Source organism: Anabas testudineus, chromosome 16 (genome assembly GCF_900324465.2).
Source record: "Anabas testudineus chromosome 16, fAnaTes1.2, whole genome shotgun sequence".
Classification (NCBI taxonomy): Eukaryota; Metazoa; Chordata; class Actinopteri; order Anabantiformes; family Anabantidae; genus Anabas; species Anabas testudineus.
In genome coordinates this window covers 7,078,667-7,098,808 of record NC_046625.1, presented here as the reverse complement: position 1 = coordinate 7,098,808, position 20,142 = coordinate 7,078,667, and the positions used below count along the sequence as shown (strand labels likewise).

The 20,142-nt window shown below is 40.1% G+C and overlaps 1 protein-coding gene across 3 annotated transcripts; it reads left to right on the top strand.

Moving 5' to 3' along the window:
• Window positions 1-3,250: 3,250 nt before the first annotated feature.
• rspo1 (R-spondin 1) lies at window positions 3,251-18,046 on the top strand. Of its 3 annotated transcripts, none has more exons than XM_026370110.1 (6): window positions 3,251-3,507; window positions 7,031-7,730; window positions 9,677-9,871; window positions 12,114-12,257; window positions 12,864-13,073; window positions 16,367-18,046. In XM_026370110.1, exons 2-6 carry the CDS (start codon window positions 7,634-7,636, stop codon window positions 16,579-16,581), a joined length of 861 nt encoding a protein of 286 aa, XP_026225895.1. In that variant the 5' UTR covers window positions 3,251-3,507; window positions 7,031-7,633; the 3' UTR covers window positions 16,582-18,046. The 3 variants fall into 3 exon arrangements, with proteins under 3 accessions (XP_026225895.1, XP_026225896.1, XP_026225897.1); XM_026370111.1 differs by having other exon boundaries at window positions 7,028-7,730; XM_026370112.1 differs by lacking the exon at window positions 3,251-3,507 and having other exon boundaries at window positions 6,809-7,730.
• The last annotated feature ends 2,096 nt before the right edge of the window (window positions 18,047-20,142 follow it).

Sequence of the window (20,142 nt, the reverse complement as noted above, 5' to 3'; positions counted from 1 at the left end):
GTTGTATACTTTAGTTTTCAATTCCATTGTTGTTATCTCATGCTATTTATAGCCTTTTCTTAATGGGAATGATCTCTGTTTTCTCCTTCTGTTTATTTTATGATGCTAGGCTTTTTTTTTTTTTTCTTTTTTGTGACGAACAGGCACCAGTACTATGCTAGACATTTTTAATCAGTACTGTGCCCAGCTGTGGCAAACATCTGCACAATCACTGACTCACTGGTAATTAAATCAGTCAGATGCATCTCAGTCAGCACAACATCAGTTCATCATTTAGTGTCATGTGCAACAAATACAGCATCGAAATCCTATTTGTTAGTCGTTCAGTCATATTACTGTCCACCAAGCACCATGACAGATGACTTGCATTCCCCATCACATCCAGCAACATACAGTCACTGCCGCTTCAACCTTCTTCCCATAACTGTTTCTGATGATAAGTTGGATTTTGTTTTGTGAGAAGCATGTGGAGCGATAAGGCCGTATGTTAAAAAGGCCTGTCGTTCCTCTTAGACTTTCATTCCATCTACATCAAATACGACATTAGCTGACAGCCGCATCAATTCCATCCAAAACTGTGGTTATTTGATTTTATTCTTTAAAAACAGAAAACACTACTCCAGTGTGAGATTTTAATCTTATCCAGACTGTCATCCTGATGAATTATGGCAGCTGGCGACAGTGGGTACTGGTTGTTCTATGTAATAATGCACCACATTTGATTTAGATTTAAAGCTGCCAAAACGATGAAACTGTGGTGAAAGGATTGGCTTTGATAATAAATACTACACTGGAAAGTACATACAGTACTTTCCCCATGGGGTTCCCTGGAAAACTTTTTCTTTTTCTTCTATATTTGCAAAAATTTCGTGATAACAAAATCTGTTCAATCAGTTTCTTTCAGATAGAAAAGACATAATCAAGTCATGATAGCGTTTTTAAGAACAGTGTAATGTGCACAAGGTAACTGAGATACAGCGTGTAGAGCGTGGACACAAGAGCCCGGAGTCATGAGTATTTCTGCTCAGATGACTGGAGAGATAATTGACTTTGCAGCAAGCCCCAGCTGTGGTTTTGTCAGGCATTAGAAGAGAACTGAATGTGGTAAAGAGCTGTTGGATGAGAAGCTTGTGACATGTTACTGCACTGTATGGCACACACACAAAATATGCAAATACCCTGTTTGACCATGCCCTTCTCACACATGTTGCAAGAACTGCCAAGTCAGACATAATTATCACTGAGCAGTAGAAATAGCTACCTTGAGAATAAAGGCCTTCCTGACATCCACAGTGTTTCAGCTGGGAACATGAGTATATGCTTAAAAGAAGCAAATGAACAGATCTAATGTATGAAATATGACATCATTACCTTTCTACTTCATATCTGAGAGACAGGATGATCTCTTACAGTCCTGTTTGAGATTCGTTTTCCTTTGTGTAGGTGAGGAGTGGAATTTAAACCTGTCATGTACGTTCTCAAAACAGTATTTTCCGTAGTTAAAATGTTGACTGATGGCTCCTGATTATAGCTTTAAAATCAGCTCTTTTTGATTTATATTTTTTGGGATGATGGTATTATTTTCATTTTTGGATGATGGATATGAAGAAAGTCTGTATATCTTTTTCTGACATTCTCACTGTTCTGTATAGTCACAATGTTGGAGTCATAAACCTATCATTAGTCATCATTAATCCCCAGGTCTCTCTTTAAACTGGCTGCTCTGCAGTCTACCCTGGAGGTATTACATTGCCCATAACTACACTTGGCTTTTAGGCTATGACAGAAATTATGACCTTAATAAAGCCGAGTGTGCAATATTTGCATGCGTAAGTATCTTACAACTAATACAAAAAGACTGTCTTGCTGTGCTGTAGGGCTCTCCTGGGTCGGCCCTTTGGCAGGCAGGGGATATTTTCATGACTTTATGGTCCATCAAAGTGACTCAAAAATGCTTTAAGAATTAAGTCCAACTGGCCACTTAAGAAGTGCTACTTGTCATTTAGCTTCTCAGTGTCAAACAGTAATATTAAATGTCATATATGATGAGATTTCTTCTACTGCTACAAGTGCGGTTGATGCATTCAGCACTTAAAAACAGCATAAACACTACGGGTTGTATAGATTAAAGGTAAATATCTAAGAATAAGCAGTGATACAATTGTACCGAACTGTTTCCTCTCTTTTAATACACTGGAATCCATACTTCATCATATTTATTTTTTATTATTATTATTGTGCTATGCTGTGTCACTTACAGGTGCTGCAGATAATTTAGAGACTCATCTGATTAATGACATTTATAAGGAATCTCTTTCGAGCGACTCTACTTCATGTTATATTTAACCTTTCTGTCCTAGAAAAGCCTGATACTGCAGACAAAAACTGTATTTATTAAACTCAATCAAATAGAGCTTTCTGTGTGAACTTGCATACACTATTGGTTGGGAATAAAATACATTTACTCATATTCTATTTAGTTTTTACTTGAGTATTTCAATTTGTGTTTCACTGTTATTCCTCTTTCCTCCTTTATTTAGAAGGAAATACAGTATTTTACTTTTTACTTCACTACATTTATCTGGAATCCTTAGTTACTCGCTGCAGAAACTAGTTGCAGATGTTGTTGTTAATAAAAATATAATTCACAAATTAATTGGTGTGGCTTAATCAACTGTCAGTGGTGGAAAATTGGCTCCACCTTTCTCAGCTATGCTGCTTTTCTCTTCTTTGCCGTTGGTGAACAAATCTGGACAAGACTAAAGTTATCTGCAGCATCACTTTCAATGCTGTTTAAAGTATTGTTTTCCTAGTGGTGTACTTTTACTTTTGAACTTGAAGTACATTTTGGAGCATGTACTCAGAACGTCAGCTTGAGTAAAGTATTTAAATTGGTACCTCTTGGAGTGGACTTTTATTTTTACGCACACTTTTGCTCGAGTGTTGGGTTTATGTTCTTCTGCCACCTCTGTTTAACAGCAACACGTACATAAATCCACCGCAGGTTTTTCATCTCTCAGTGAGAATCTGAGGGGTGGGGCCTGCAATGCCCGCTGGCAGTTCTGGAGTTTGGATGCAAATATCGCGGCTTTGTGACTGTACTTGCCTGAGTTGGATGCGGTTCGACGCAGCAAAGTGGATTTAAAAAAAAGAGAAGAGCAACTCGCAGGAGCTCCAGTGCGCGCAAAAGACGAGCAAAAGTCCATCGGGATATATATTGTCATGCATATTATTCTGTACTGAAGACATTTATTCTCATTGCTTAGCAGTTTCTGTCTTGTGCATCCTCTCCACAGCCTGCTGGGGAGTTGCCTCGCAATAGTGACAGATGGGAAAGGAATGAGATCATTTGTCTTTTTAAATGATGACAGAGAAAAGTTGCATGGGGGTATCCTGTAGGCGGAGTTCTATTGTGACCAAACAACTAAAGGATTTTCCCTTATAAAAAAGGAAATTGACTCCCGACCGCTCAATAAACAGAACTGCTTTGAGGACCCCGATGTGCAGGTGGGTTGACTCTGTTTCTTTTTCCTTTCTGTTTGAATTTACTTTTTGAACACTGATTTTTGAATAGTTTCATAATACACTTTGTTTAAGGGATCTCCAAATTAGTTAATGTCAAAGTTACTTTATTTAAACCTAAATAGAAAAGTAGGCCTATGATGATGATGAAGATTATTATTATTATTGTTGTTGTTTTTATTATTATTATTATTATTATTGTTGTTATTATTATTATTATTATTATTATTATAGTTTGGTGCCTGAACAAGCCTGATTTTGAAATCATAAGCATTGTCCCGCTGAAAAACATTTCAGACAGCATGAGTTCAGACTTTTCCTGGAATACATTTCTGAAGTTACTAAATATTTAACCATGATGAGATGAGTGTTTACACTGACTAAACTGAACTTTAGAGTGGATCAGAGTTTATATGCTGGTTTTCCAACTCACAAGAATGGCATTTTACTGCACCTACCACAAACACACACGCACACACACACACACACACACACTAGCTCCTTTGCCATCCTCTGGAGCTGTATAGATGTCAGACGCCCCAGCTTCAAAGTGATGGAATTCAGAAAAACAACAGGACAGTAACGTGACAGCAGAGATGCTGGACTCAGGAGAGGTGGGGATCTGCACTGGATTTTCCTTCACCTTGAAGCGCGGTGCTATCCAAACAGCTGTAATCCAGCATGGTGTGTTGAACTGTGTTCAACTGAGCTGCACAGGATCAACCCTCTGACTGCTGGAGCTGTGCAGGCTTTGAACCTTCATGAAAACTGTAAACAGTGGAGTCTGGTGGTAGTTTGAATGGAGGAGAAGATCAGTGATACTCCTCTGAGTCTCGAATATGTTTCAGCTGCTGCACATTTGACCTCTTACTTCCTGAACTCTTTAAGCCACAGAGCAGAGGAAGTGATTACCAGTATGGTTGAGGCTTCTGTACGTGCTGATGGTGCAGTCAGGTGTCTCTGTGCTCAGTTCAGATAGCCGAAGTGGATGAGCTACTTACATTTACAGATTTAGATTAATAGGTGTTAAGAGCACAAGCGTCAGCATAAGTATGATGACAATAGCGGCTGTGTTCTTCTAATGATAGGCTCCCTCAACACTTGATTTCCATTTTCCTTTTCTCTGTTGCATCATCTCTTTATGTTCGCCTTCCCTTTGTGTTTTTCCCTGTCTCCAGATTGGCAGGCAACGCTAAGAATATTACAAATATCAAAATAAACGGAACGTGAATGCGCTGAGTGAAATCACCCACAAATTCCTGTTGCTTTGTTCGCTGCACACACGAGCAGCCGGATTTAGGGAGCAAAATGTACTCATTTAAAAAACAGAATTTACCACTATGTTTGTTTTTGGTGTTTATGTGGCACATTCCACTTAAAAATAATTTCATTTAGAAAACAAGAGGGTTTTGAGGTTAATGTTGGGCCATGCTGTGGCGGAACAGGAAAATGTTGGCTGCAACATTTTTGACATTCCCATGTACTATGTGTGCTGTGTCTCCAGCTTGTGGCACAGTGCAAACGCTGCTATTATCATCTTCCCGTATCCCTTTTATTAGGTTTGTGTTTGCATAACACGGGTATTTTAGCTCGTGTTATGCACGCTTATGATCTTTGTTCAGCCAGTACAGTAAATTCAGTCACAGGCAGAAAGATTACTGACAGGTTGCATTTAAGTGTAACTCCGAGCTTAGAGTTGTGGCACCTTCTTGAGTTCAATAAATACCCAGCGTGGGAGCTCCCTTTCAGTGCTTGAATAATTGATAGATCAAACTTAGAACTTACAAAGGAGGCAATTTAATCTCCTGACTATTTGATGAATGGGGCTTAGTTTCATTGGGCTCAGCTGAATGTGGCTGATGGTGAGGAAAGGCACACAGTTAAACACAGACAGGAACTTTCTAAATACACAGATGCCACAGTTGCCTGGTGAGTGACTGTTTGTTATGTGCCATGTTTAAAAAGGGGGGCCGTGCAATGGAGCTGGGCTAAGAAAGTAGAACAATCCGTTTTCTCAGTCAGTCAGTTCAATCCTGCCTCTTATCTGCATGGTGTGTGAGAGCAGATATGGGTAGGCTGAGGTGGGCTTTTGGCAGGGTGCACAGAGTCGTGGGAGTGCTGGGTTATGAAAGAGTCTCTGGCACATGTCTTAAGTTACTCAGTGCTGGAAAGGTTGAGTTCTGACTGATCCAAAGTCTTAGTGTGTCCCGCTCTCTAATCATCACTCTCTGAAGTAACAAACAGGTGCTGCAGAACACTGGCTGCACCACTCGTTTGGCTCTTTCCTGTAAATATGACTTTAGCTGAAAAGTGTCTTTGACATTATGAGTCATTAAGTTTTAAGAAGTAAATACATTTACTGGTGGGGAAGAGAGTCGAAGCGTTTCCCAATTAGGAGACGCTACCACTGCTCTTCTCCTGCGATAGGACCTGTGTGTAATCAAACAAAGTGTAAAGGAATGCTCTGGAAAAATGAGCTTCATTTGTCTTTTTATTTCTTAAACGCATACATTTGTTCTTGGTTCTTCTAGTTTTTCTAATTTGTTCTGCACTCATTGTCAGTCTTTGAGTGAAATACGACTGTTCTCATAAGATGAAGTGTTTGCATCACATAGAAATAAAATCGATGTTGTATTTTATTGCATCTTTATTTGTAGTTCTTGTGTAAGGGAGAATATAACACCTGTATTGTATTAAAATATTTTGGGTGAGTAAAGCTAAAATAAATTTATAAATACTTTTTTGATTTACATTAACAAATGCTGCCTGCTGGAATGTTTAGAAGCACCAAATGGTATTGTCCGTAGTGTGATTCAAAGCCACAACCGACAGCCAAATATGGTCTTATTTTTCTTTATCGAGCTGCGAGGGAGGACCTCCCATTGCTAAGATCCTAACATGTTCTGTGTGTCCTCTTCACACAAGAGCTGTAAATACAGGCAGAGTATGACACTATCAAAAAAGGATCTCTGCACCAAATATGACAAAGGCTTGAGCGTGTGTTGCCTTTGTCGTGTTGAGAGAGTTGACTGTTATAAACAGGCTTAATGCTACAGTGTGTAACGTTTTTCAAATAGGTCAAATAGGTTTTAGTAGAAATACGCTCCAAAACCTATTGAGACTCAGACTCGTTGATTTGATCTTCAGCTATAAAAGTTTTTGAGTGATGCTTATCCTTCTAACAATCAGTGAATTTCATCAGTTTTTTTTATTTTTTTCATTTTTGAGCTCCTTTTGTCTTAAACACTAAATGAAAAGTTCAACCTTTTAGGAAATTATCTGATTTCTTGCTGAGTAGTAGATGAGATTGATATCACGTTGGTTCACCTACTTGCACCACTGTAAATCCTTTTAACTAAATTTCTATTAAAATCTAAAGACAGCAACTATTTGGCATGATTATACGGTTGGATATTTTGAAAAATGTGAAACTATTCCTTTAACATTGATTTATCTTCACCTATATCCCTTTTCCTGATGTCTTCTTTACCTCTTTTTTCCTCAGCAGGTATAAGCAGGTGTGCTTTCACATATAGTCAAGAACGTGTCGCCATCATTTCGCAGCCTGCACGTGCTTTTTTTAGTGCCTCCTTAGCATCTTTAATAAGACACATGCTTGTGGGCTCAAGCACTCACTGACAGCAAACCAAACTCAAACAGCTGGTTCCCTGCTTCTCTGCCAGCTCACCCCAAGCTTCATGGGTTGAACCACCAGAAGTTCGACACTCTCCTCTGCAGTCTCTCCTCCTCTTCATCCTCTGTACAACCCTCCGCCCCCTCTATCTACAACCCTGCTCTGTCTGCTCCGTTTGCCAGTGCTACCACCAGCATGATGGCTTGTCGTGCCTCAGGCTTGTATGGACTTGCAACTGCAGCATCACCCTCCACTGCACAGACTTGCGGACGCAGCAGTCACTAGAGTGAAAGATACAAAGAGACAGAGGAGGAGGGAAAGGGAGAGACAGAAAGAGAGCAGCACCACAGCAGAGAGGAGGGATCATTGTCCCAGCAGCAGAGGGATCCACCTGTCCCACAGAGGAAGGGGGCCCCCCCACCTGATCCATCTGGTTGCAGGGGGGGACCCTGCGTGGCCGATAAGGCAACAGGGACTATGCAGCTGGGACTGCTGGCACTAGCAATGGTATTCCTCAGCTCCATGGGTCATAGCGATGCTCTGAAGCTCTCCAAGGCGAGAAGGCAGAAGCGGGGTGAGTTCTGTCTGTCCGACTGTGTTGTGATATCTATTTTCTTCTTCTTCTGTGCTGCTGCCTTTCATTTATGGGGTTCTGACTCACAGTGGTGGATTCCTTATAAACATTTAACAAGAAAAGTAAAGATAACATTTTGTTTGTTTTATCATCATTCTTATTTGTTTTTGCTTGGGAGGTTATGTTAGGTTCACTGTTTCCCCTGAATGGCTCGTGTTTCTTCCTCTTTTTAAGATTTTGCCTCTCTCAGTTTATGTAAAACTTTCGAGGATTGTTTATAGAGTTTTTTATTTTGATGGCTTCACCCTCAAAGCCTTCGCTGTTTTGGTGTCCAGCTCTGTGGGCGCATAATGGAATGAGTACCTGACAGCTATAAGCTCTAAATTGGACCGTGCTGCCGGTGCTGTTGTAAGCATTTTTTTGACCTCACGCAACCACAGAGATGGTGCTCAGGCCGGCATGCAGAGTATCTCTGGCCCCTGAGCCTCAGCGCTGGTGTTACTGTCAGCTTTGAAATAATTCTTCCTTTACACACAAGGAGCTTTCAGCCAATGCCAAGTTCGCCCCTACCACTCTGAACCAGAATTCACTGGCAGCAGTAACAGATGTGTTGTTATTAAAATCACACAGACTGGGAAGGAAACACAGTTGTTTGTATCATAGAGTAGGTTATTTTCCCACTATACCTATTGACATGTATGTACATAATGAACCCAAGTGCTGTCACAGTTTGTCATGAACCACTGGAACGAGGACAGAAGGATTTGGGTCACTAACAACATGCATAGCAGCCTCTACCATATCACAGTCACTTGAGTCTTTCCCCTTAGGAGGAGGAGGTTTGCAGTTCTCCTTCACAGCTTTTACGTCTTTAACCGTCTGAGAGAAGTTAGCCCATTCTGGTCTCTTTGCTTCGGACAGCGCAAACACTCTCTTTTTCATGTCATAAACAGTTTATAAAATTCACATTCTCAGATTCATACACTCCCCCTTACTATGATTAAATATTACTCCCCAGGCGCTGTTATAATTTTTATCATTATTAGTGATATTGTGCAATACCGGTATAATTGAGGTGAGTGTAACCCAGGGGCGGTGTAATCTGTCCACAGGAGAACCCTTTTAAGGTTTTTATCATCCGACTTATTTCAGGGAGACAGGGCAGCAGATGGATGGCCGTGTGAGTCTATTTAGAGCTGATACAGTAGAGGACTGTAAATCAACTCCAACAATGGTTTGTTTCTCTGTAGATCTCTTAGAAAAAGGATGTGCACTTTGACACACACTTCCTAGAAATGGATTAGATTAATAGTTGTGTGTACCACGTATTTGCCTTTTTTGGAGGTGAAGGATTTGGATTATTGTGCGAGCTGGAGAATATTAGGCAGTGAAGTATAAATAAATTTGCAATGCTGTTTGACTTTCAGGACAGGGGATACTTGCTGGTTAGTACCGCAGTAGAGAACATTGGTTTTGCAGTTGCTTGTCAGTCCCTATTGCAGGTTTTTAACTTTTTTTCTAACTGAACCCAATGAAGGCCCTGTGTGATATTAGATGTCTGATTTTGACAATTCCCCCATTTACCTGGGTTTCTCCAAGTGAATCCTGTTAAGGATCTCCAGCAAGTGGTTTGAAGTAAACAGTGAGTAACTGCTCAAACAAAGATGTTTGGCCTAGTGCTTGTTAGATTAGGCTGCAAGCATTAACCCCTGCTTGTTGGAGTAATAAAGTACTGGCAGGTTTATAGTGTGATCAGTAAAGACGCCAGCATCATATTACAGTTCCCTTACGTTGTTCTCATAGGCAGAATATTGACAGCGGCCTTGTTTTGTTTTCTCCTTTAAATTTATATTTGGCTGGAAACTGTGTTTTAATGTGATGGTCCACCATGTTTCCTACATCAACGTGGCTGTTCCTTTCTCTCTGTTTACCTTATGTTTCCACAGTTAGTACTGAGGGGCCACCATCTTGCTCCAAAGGCTGTGAGCGATGCTCTGAGTATAATGGCTGCATTAAATGTAAGCCCAAGCTCTTCATGTACCTGGAGCGCAGTGACATCCGTCAGATAGGCGTGTGCCTTGCCTCCTGCCCCATGGGATACTTTGGCATGAGGAACCCAGAAGGCAACAACAGATGTACCCGTGAGTTTTGCTTTGTCTTGTAGATTTTTGACTTGACCAGATTCTTGATACTGCAAGTGTTGGTGATACATCAACAGGATGTTTGAGTGGGCACGTTACATACACATCTGGAATTCTCCAACAACTTACTGGTGGGCAACAACCAATGCTGTACAAAAAACACACAGCTGATCAAACCTACAAGAGAGTAAATGATCTGTTTATCTTTGGCTCATCATCTCCTGTTTATGTACAATATGGGGGTATTTAGAGGAGTGAAGGGATGTCCTGCTCATTTGTCTTGTGTGTCTTATCTAAATAATTCAACTTTGCACAATTGGGTGTGTAGTGCACAGAACTGAAATATGATAGCAGAAAATAAGATCAATATTCTCCATTTGTTCCACCTTTTATTCTTTAATTTTATGTCTGTGCTACTGTTTCTTTTGTGGTCGTCAATAAATTGTTCCCTCTTATTGTTGAATGCATGCTAACAAGAATCAAATGGCAAATCCACTGGTGACCACTGGTGAAATTGCTGTGTTGTTGCTACTTATCTGTGTGGGAAAGGGCACAGAATAGGCATCAAATCTGGCCAAGTATTTGCTGAACTGGAGGAAAGTCAGTAAAAAGTCAGTAAAATCTTTTAATTTGGTCTGCGCAGGTTTGGCTCATTTGGAAGGTGGGTTAAAGAGTAGCCACATTCATTCTTACCAAACTTACTTAGTTGATTCTTGTGGCACCAGTTCCATACTTTTAGCCAACGAGTGCCAGCATCTCAGCATGTTGTCTGCTTTCGCTTATGTGTGGGAAGAAAACAGGATTGCAACAAAATCCCAACAAAAACATTTCTGATGCATTTTGCTTTGTCTGTTTTTGAGAGAGGAGGGCGGCTGCTGATGAGTCTTTACACCGTGAAATATTTGTAAAATTATATTATATTCAGTATAATGAAAACTGTCTGCTTCTACCATAATTATAACCACATACGTGTGGGTATTTGGTGGGCAGCTACAGTGGCCTCCAGCCTGTAGTGGAAGGCAAATGGAGGCTACGTTTTGCTTGAGTGCAGAGTCCTACATCTCCTAATACAGTATATATCAGACAGGCTAAATAATGCTTAAGGTTTACTCAACCTGAAAACCAGCAAAAATTAATCTCTGCATAATTTGATGCAACATTATCTGATTTTCTTAATGTTTTACATTACATTATATTGAGATGTACATTAAATCATTTCTCAGTCTATGTCCTCAAGTGACATTTGTTGTATAAGTGCAAATGAAAATACTTTAATCATTTCTTTGTATTTTCATTTCAATATTAAATTATCAATGAAATCAGCTTTGTGTATTTTTGTTATAATCATTCTTTAGCTGTACTGACTTTACTATAGAGAGCGCTGAATTTCCTCAGCAAATTCTTCTCGGAGGCCCCCGGTGCACAACCTGGGTTATTATCCAGTCATTTGACTTTATGTCATCCTAGAATGTCTTGTTAGCAACATTTGTCTTACATTATAGGGCTACAAACGTCAGGACTATCAAATTTAGCTGTCAGGGGCTTAAAAATAGTAATTGGGAGCAGGAGGCAAGAACTTTTAAGATCTCAGTGATGGATTCAGTGTTGGAGCATTTCTGATCTTGGCAACGGACCAGCTGTAGAGTAAACATTCCTAACCTCAGCACACATGCATACAATGAGTCTGGATCTCAATATGTTTCCCATATAGAAATATTCCATCTCTCATCACTGTTTTAAGGGAGGTTAATTCAGATGTAGTGAGTGATGAGAAAGTGCCTTTCATGATGAGACCAAAGCTTTTGGGAGTCTTTTAGATGTCTGGTTTTTATCCTCCTGTGTTTGTAATTATCCAGATTTCAAGAAGTTGTTTGTTTTACCGAAGAGTCAGAGAATTTAATGAGTCTGAGGTGTGGAGGAACCCACTCATGAGAAACCCAGTGAAGGGATACACGCCTGGCTGCACTCATTCACTGTCGCTTTCCAAAAAAACATCGCCTGTTGTGCATGTGTTTTTAAGAGAAGAGCATTACTGCCCCCAAATAGACCCAGTGTTGTTTAATCACCAATAAATCTCTCAGAGGAAATAAAAATTCAAGTTCCTCTTGTCATGTCTCTGGACAGCTATTTACTTTTTCCAGCCAGAAGTGCAATAAACACTCCTTTAAAGCATTAGAGATTTCTGTGTATCATTTAATTCTTTCATTTGATCCTGTGTTTTTGCCTCTTCTGTGTCTTCCAGAATGTAAAATAGACAATTGTGAAGCGTGTTTCAATCGCAATTTTTGCACAAAATGTAAGGAGGGCTTGTATTCGCACAGTGGGCGATGTTATGTAAGCTGCCCCCCAGGCCAACGCACTGCCAATCAGACCATGGAATGTGTCGGTGAGTGACCTTTAACCTTCCACCGTTTTATAACTTTTAAATTTAAACATAACACCCTTGAGAGCTACCTCTTTTAATATACAAACTATTCATTAGGCTCTCTGCTAAAGAGGAACAGAACTCTTTAGAAAAACAACTGAATATTTGGCCTCTGCTTTCTGTAATTTTATTACTGTTGAAAATAATTATGTCATGAGTTAGAAACAACTTTAGACAACATTAAGTGTGGAACTATTATCTTGGCTCAGTGCTGCAAAGATCTAAAGCTCTGAATTGACTTTTTGAATTCACATGCTGGTTCTTAAATCTGAGAATATTAATATGATCTTCAAACTAGCTATTGATCTGAAGCACAGTAAATAATAATAATAATAGATAAAAGAATATGACTTTGTAGATTTCCGGGTTCATAGCAACCGTCTCAGTCAACCCCTCTCTAATAAATAAACAAAAACAATTGTTTTCAGACTCGGAAATGACTTAAGCTCATTACGCTGTGCTTTAACTGCTGAGCTGTAAATATCAGACTGGAAGGCTGCAAAACAAATGTGAGATACTGGAGCTGTGAACAATTCACTCACTCTTTGTTCCATCCTCTTTCTTCAGATTGCGAACTTGGCGAGTGGAGCCAGTGGAGCTCTTGTATGAAGAAGAACAAAACATGTGGATTTAAGAAAGGCTCGCAGTCTCGGGTTCGTGTACCCCTTCTCCAGGTCCACAGCCCAGACACCTCCCCGGCCTTTATACCCGCACAGACCTGCACTACACAGACAGAGAGAAAGAAGTGCATGGTGACCAAGACTCCCTGTGTCAGAGGTAAACATAAAAAAACACATGTACTATAAAGAGATATGAAAAGAACTAAAGGTAATAGTAGTTAAATTGAGACGGCAGAACTTAAATTACAATTGAATAAGCAGTAAAGTCCCAGTGTTTCATGAAATGCTTTGACCAGTTGATATGATGACTGATGGAACCATTACTCAACATCCAGAGACTTGCATTCCCGCCAGTGTGTGTGACCCGCAGCGTGTTGATTGGGTTTGGTTTGGCTGAGATCACAGAGGGATACAGAATCTCTTGACTTCACAGCATGTAAACAATAAACTCCATCGAGCCAAGCAGATGAAGGGCGGACATTACGCACTGCAAAGCTGGACAAGGATCAGAGCTGGAAAGGGCTATTTGTTCTGAGGGCCGTTGAAGCATGAGGTTTACACGGCCATGGCATGTTTGCTTGGGCCCTTATCATCCACACAGCAGGTTAACAGTCAGTTCTATCCAGTCAATAGCGATTATCAACTTTTACATAATTATTGACCATGTGCACGGCTGTGGCTAAGATATTGCAGATCGGTCCAGTTGGTCCACAATTTATTGGATGAAAAATGCAATAAATGAATTTAATATTTTACCAGCAGTGGTGCTGAAATGAAAATCCTTAATCTTTTTATTGCTAAATGTCACTAAATACTAATCTGTTTTGCCGAATGTGCCAATTTTAACCAAGATTGGAAACATACTTGATTACAAGCACAGGGAGAACTGTAAACTTGCAGTACTTAAAACCTTTATTGGATGGTGACACGCTTAAGGGATTTGTTGCATAACAATGGCTGCACAATGTTGGCAACCAAACACGTTACAACATGATGATATATGTGAGTAACGATTGAGGATGCTGGCATATTCCATCATCACCCTCTACGATTGGACGATTCCTTAAGGGATCTGATTTTAAAGAACAGAACATGATGTGACATTGTCCCATATACATCTGTGGTCGTGTCTAGAGGGAATGAGGCTGCGTGGCTTGTAATACATGTAGCTCATTGAGGAGCGAGCTCTTAGTTGGACAGGCTGTGACAGCACAATTTGACAAATGAGAAGCAAATATAGTCTGACGCCTACACCCTGGAAAGAATTTCATCCTCGGGTTCAAAAGAATAATTAACAGTGAAATATTATAAACTGCCCTATAAAACCTGCCATGTTAACTGCCAGTTATTTTTGAGCAGTGGCAGGTCACATCAGAAAGGTAAGGGTAACGTGTGAGGTGTCCCCTCATGAGGGGTGAGTCATCTTTGTGGATTGTAAAATGCACAAAGTAAAAAAAAATCCTGGATTTTCATCTGTTGTGGATTTGTATGAAAATAAGATGCATATTACCGCCAAAATGCACAGTGAGGCAGAATATGAGGTAATTCAAGGGTGATGGTACCATGACTCGAGTGAGCCAGTTCATGTGGGTAAACTCGCTGCAAAAAGAGCACAGCTGTGGAGTCATCTGTGGGAGTTGGCTGGCAGGCGGGCTATATAAAACACAGGGGGCAGACCTTGTATAACATTAGTGATTTAGTGGTCTGCAGATCTCATGCTTTGTGTTGATTTGGCTGCAAATTTTTCCCCTTTTTCCTGAAGCTCCACAAATGGGTCTCACGCGAAAACAGAATTTTCTGGATGTGTGATTGCATTTGTCAGGCACAATTGTTTAGTTTGGATGCAGAGGAGGTGCAATCAGAGCTGTCATAAACTGATGGAGTCCCCCTCTCTTGGCTCCAGTAGTGATTTGTTAGAAGTCCTTACGCAGTAAGCACATCAGCGCAGATGCTGCCATGTGTGCGAGGACCTTTTGCTTCACTCCAACTCCACTCTCGGTCATTGTGCCCCGGTGATATTAATTGAATCTATTACTAGTTGGATTTATGTGCTTGTCTGAATAGTAACCAAACACAGAATAATATTTATTAAGATGACGCATTCATGATGAACATAAAATCTTCTTATACGATTTGAGCCAACTCACCAAATGAATTTTTTAATGATGTTATCAGGATTTTGGCCCAAAAAAGTTTAAATATCCCTGTTTATGCACTACTGTGTGGGACTAAACATTTTAGTTCTCAGTTGACAGTAAAACAACTGTGACTGAGCCTGTGGGGAATAAATATTTTTGTGTTAAGCCTGTCCACATTCAACTACATCAAATCTACTTAATCACTGTTGATTTTCTCTGACTATGTAGACATCTTTCTTGGTGAAATTTGAGAAACATTGCACCTTTGAGCTGTTCAGTTTTTATACTTTGGACTTAACCCAAAGAATCATAATTGTTTGTACAAGAGGTTTTAAAATCCTGGAAAAGAAATAAACACAGACCTACGGTTATTACTGCAGGCCAGTAGACAAACACGGTGGCGCCATAAGCCCCGCTATTGTCAGCTGCGTCGTGAACACTGTACAGCCCTTGGCACGTGTTCACTCAGTTTCCAGTATGTGCAGAGACTCTCAATGCACAAGTTCATAACAAACATCCTCCAGCATAGCTACAGTCCCTCAGATATACAAAACCAAATACCTTTGAGTGCTGCCTAAACAATAGCCATCGAACACTAAATGCAATGTCCATTTCCACTTTGCGACAGCTCTTCCCATCCTTAAGGGCCATTACCGGGCCCTTGACAATGTTTAATTTATTATTGCAGAAGTGATTTCGAGCTGATTTATGTGACTGGAATTAGTGTCACTTAACTGTCCTGAGTGCTCTATACATGTGCTGCATTTTAATATCCACAGCGCAGCTAGGCTCTTATCTTTTTTTGGGATGGACGGCGTGCGGACATTAACTACACTGTGCTGGGTGTTTATATTTAGAGAGCAATTATACTCTTAAAATGTGTGATAAGTGTGAATGTTAATGCAAGCATACCCACAGAGAGGAGAGAGGGTGGCTGTATGTGTGTGTTTGTACAGACTGAATACCTCTAGAAATAGAAATGAAAGACAACAGAGTGTAAATCCATACTAGTGTCTTTGTGAGAACAGGTATTTGGACGCAAATTAAATTTGTGACATGACAGTTGCACTAAAAATAAAGTAAAGGGATCGGAGTTATTACATGGTTGAGTCATCCTGAAGAGAATGAAGAGGAAAAGTTTAACGGTAATAAAAGCCACATAACAACAGCAACCACATATCCGTATCCAACACATCCTTTATTTAGTATAATTTATTTTAATATAAACACTTGTTTAGTCAAAAACTTCTACATTCAACATCCAATGATGTAAAACAACTATTAACCATCTTTTCTTTTCTTCTTATTTTAGAGAGAAAGACTAAGGGAGACCGACAAGAGGATATCAGCAGAAGAGAGAGGGAGAATACTCGTGGGCGAGGGCGAGACGGAAAAGATGGCACTAGAGGAGGAGGAGGTGGAGGTGGAGGTGGAGGTGGCGGTGGCGGTGGCGGTGGGGGGAAGAGGAGAAAAGGCCAGAGTACGACGACCACTGCTTCGAGCTTCACTACCAGCTCCGTCACCTAAACCCCAAAGTCTGCTGGATGGGGCTGAGGGAAAAACACAGACAATGCCTTATCCAGCAGCACCAACCATAGACAAGGATCAAAGTGATGAAGGAATGGATAAATGCTGCTATGCATTGTAGAAGATGCAAAGAGAACTGGAGGATTGCTGCAACACAACGGAGCCTTTTGAATAGAAGAACATATCTGGAAGAGATCGGCGTCTTGGTGGCACTCTGAAAGACTCGCTGATTTTCATTTCACTGTGCCGGATCGCTGTCGGGCGACAAAGTCACGTTGGTTGGGTACAGTTCAAACGTTCACAAACTGACCTATGTCACTTTCTAAACCAAGAACAGATCCTGTGTTTTGAATGCGGCACTCAGGCTGGGAGTGTGATAATGAATGAAGAGTCCCTTCAGACTATGATGTATTTTGTTCCAGTCTGATTTTAATCACAATCTGTTCTTCATTTGCTTTTGTGTTTGTGAGAGGTAGCAGATGGATTTTCTCAGCAGCCGCTGTACGTGATGTAAAGAGAATGAATAGTATTAAGTCTTTGTACCTTTATTTCATATTGTGAGAAGAAACAAAAAGAAAGGCACTGGAAATCATTGTAGTTGTTGAGGACAGAAGATATTCTGTGTTTTATTTTGTGGAAGAAATCTGTTGCAAAATAAGTTTAAGAGAAGGTGTAGAGAGGGATTACGGGGAGCTCAGCTCCTCCTGTCCTCTCAAATGTCTGGACGCTAACGTTTGCCATTTGATAGTTAGGGTGTTTTGTTTGGTTTGTATATATAAAAAAATAAAAACTCCGCACAGAAAACAAGGAATGACAACACAAGTATGTGCATGTGTAAAAGGTTACATGTGCGTGCCTTTGTGCATGCAAAATATGCGTGTGTGTGTGTGTGTGTGTGTGTGTGTGTGTGTGTGTGTGTGCCCAGGAATCCAGTTGAATTACTTGTTTGTACATGTGAGTGTACGTTTGAACATGTGTTAATATCTGTCTCATAGAGTGAAGGAATAGGCTCTGGAAAACAAAAGAAACTAAATGTAAATGCACAGTGATATATCGAATATGCAGTAACTACAAGCCACTGATTATTATGTAAGCCATCAAATCATCAGCTGTTCTGTAATCATGTATGTTTGCAACAGGGTCTGAAGATTTTGCACAACTATAATGTTTCCTACTGCTCGAGTTTCAGAACAATCATAGTATTTTATACATTTATACTCATAAAAAGCTGGCTTCATGACATTGCTGATACAGATGTTTTTTTTTTTTTTCTTCCTAGAATGGGACGGCTTGCTTTACACAAGATATTAGTTTCAGGAGAAGGTACACGCTACATTATTCATCTATACTATGGATTGTGATACTTAATATGTCAAACTGTGTTTATCATCAAACATAAGAAGTATTAGTATCATCATGTATAGCTTATTCTGTGAACGCGTAAATAAAAATCTGATGAAGCTGAGTGACCTTCTGTCATAACACGTTTGCTATTACTCTCAGTCATGTCAGCTTGAATGAATGTCAGTATTTTGACTGCAATGTATCCACCTCATCATTAGTTTTCTTATCATGTTAACAGTGCTAAGTGTACAGTGTATGTTTAGCATTTTTTAAAATAAGAACACATTTATATATATATATATATATATACTCTGCTGTCAATCTAAATTTCATTTAATTTTCCCTTTTGCTTGATTTTATACAACATGGATATTACTTACTGACCACAATGAACCTATTATATTACCTGCTTATACCGGGAAGCCCAGAGAATCTGATGGAACAGGTTTTACAGAAATCTCACGGTTACAAACTCATGTAAAGGAACAAAAAAAAAAGGTAAACTTGCGACACAAACTTTATATTTTAAATTTCCATCTCAGACTCCAACCTCTTATACTCATTATGCTCATACACAGTTTCTTGTGCAATGAGGAACTTTTACCCACATTAGTTTGGCCCTAAGGCTGCCTCAGGTGGTCTTGGTTTTGGTTTTTACCTCCAGATAAAGTGGTAGATAATCTAGCTAAACTGTTACCATGTTCACTGGTTGTTTTTTCTACAGCCTTGTTTTCAGAGTTATACAGTTACTTTGGTGACTACAGCTACATTACAGTATGCATATAGTCACAACACAAGTCTTATTCTATGACCTAAATTTAATCAGAGAATGAGAACGAAAAATGCCGGGTGTCTCATGTTATCATCTCCAGTCAGGACCCCTCTTTAGTTACAGTACGGTCTTCCCCCAACCACAGGAGGCCATCTTGGTAGATGGAAGAGCTTAGATGGTGTGATGGTCCCGATCACTGGCCAAATGCTGGCGCCTGGGCAGGGGTCGTAAAAGCACAGACAGAAATAAAAACTAATGGTGTGTCATAGCCAGAAGGGAGGCGGTATACCATGCCTTGGCCCTACAACAAAACAGCCGTTTCTCATTACCAAAGGGGAGGGTAGGGGGAATGGTAGAGAATGCACCGTAAATTACACATGCATCGCTCTTCCTGACCATAAATTCTTACCCTGGCTCCATTGAACGGACCTCTCCCTCACCTCCCACTCTCTCTTTTCAGTGTGTTGTTCCCCACTCCCATGTTTTCCAAGAGAAATGAATGGTAAATCTTTGTAGTATATGGGTCCCCCCGATTTGCCAAGAACCTTACCACTGAATGATTTCATTACTTTAGTTTGGCTTTTAGGCCAGGCCCTGGGGATTGCATCATGTCAACAAGGAACACCCATGTCCATGCTTGACTTAAACACACAATCTGTGATCCAAATGCAAACAAAAAGGGAACCATCACTAAACCAAAGCTGTGAATGTGAACCCAATATCACTCTCAAAGCGACTGACATGGCTTAAATACACCGTTTACCACGAGAATACACCTACACTTAACGTGTTAGTGTTTTCTGAGACTGTCTATGGTTTGTGTTATGAAATATTCAACTAAAGATGTTCATCTAGCACCAGAGTTCGGTGTTGTCTAATGAACGGAGCTGGCTGCTGATCTAAGAGTGGAGCACTGTTTTAAAAGACCAATGTTGAGTTTTACACATTTAGACCTTAAAATTTAGCTCCAGGAAAGTGAAAGACGCAGTTAAACAGTTAAAGACTCTACTGAAAATAGAAAGGAGTTTATATCATTCATAGTCATGAACTTTTCACGATGAACACACACACGCACACAAATATGAGCCAAAAACCACTATTGCTCAGTAACACACTCTTACATCTTCAGGTAGAGCATCATTTCCAGAAATGGATCAAGTCTAGCAAAAATTGGATGACAAAAAGAAATTCTAATCAGCTAACTGTACTGAGGCACCAGTGGATATGTCTACATGCTCAAATCTCTACAGTGAAAAACTATTGATTTTTGGGTGACGTGGCCCTTTAAACTCATAATTTCCTTGGTGTCTCACCCAGAATGCTTGAAAACCCTGTTAGCTTGCAACAATATTTCCTTTGTCATGTTTCAGTGCCATCATAATGCACAGCATCAGTGATATAATTCGTGCAGAAAACTCCCTAAGATGTTCTGTCATCAATCAGAT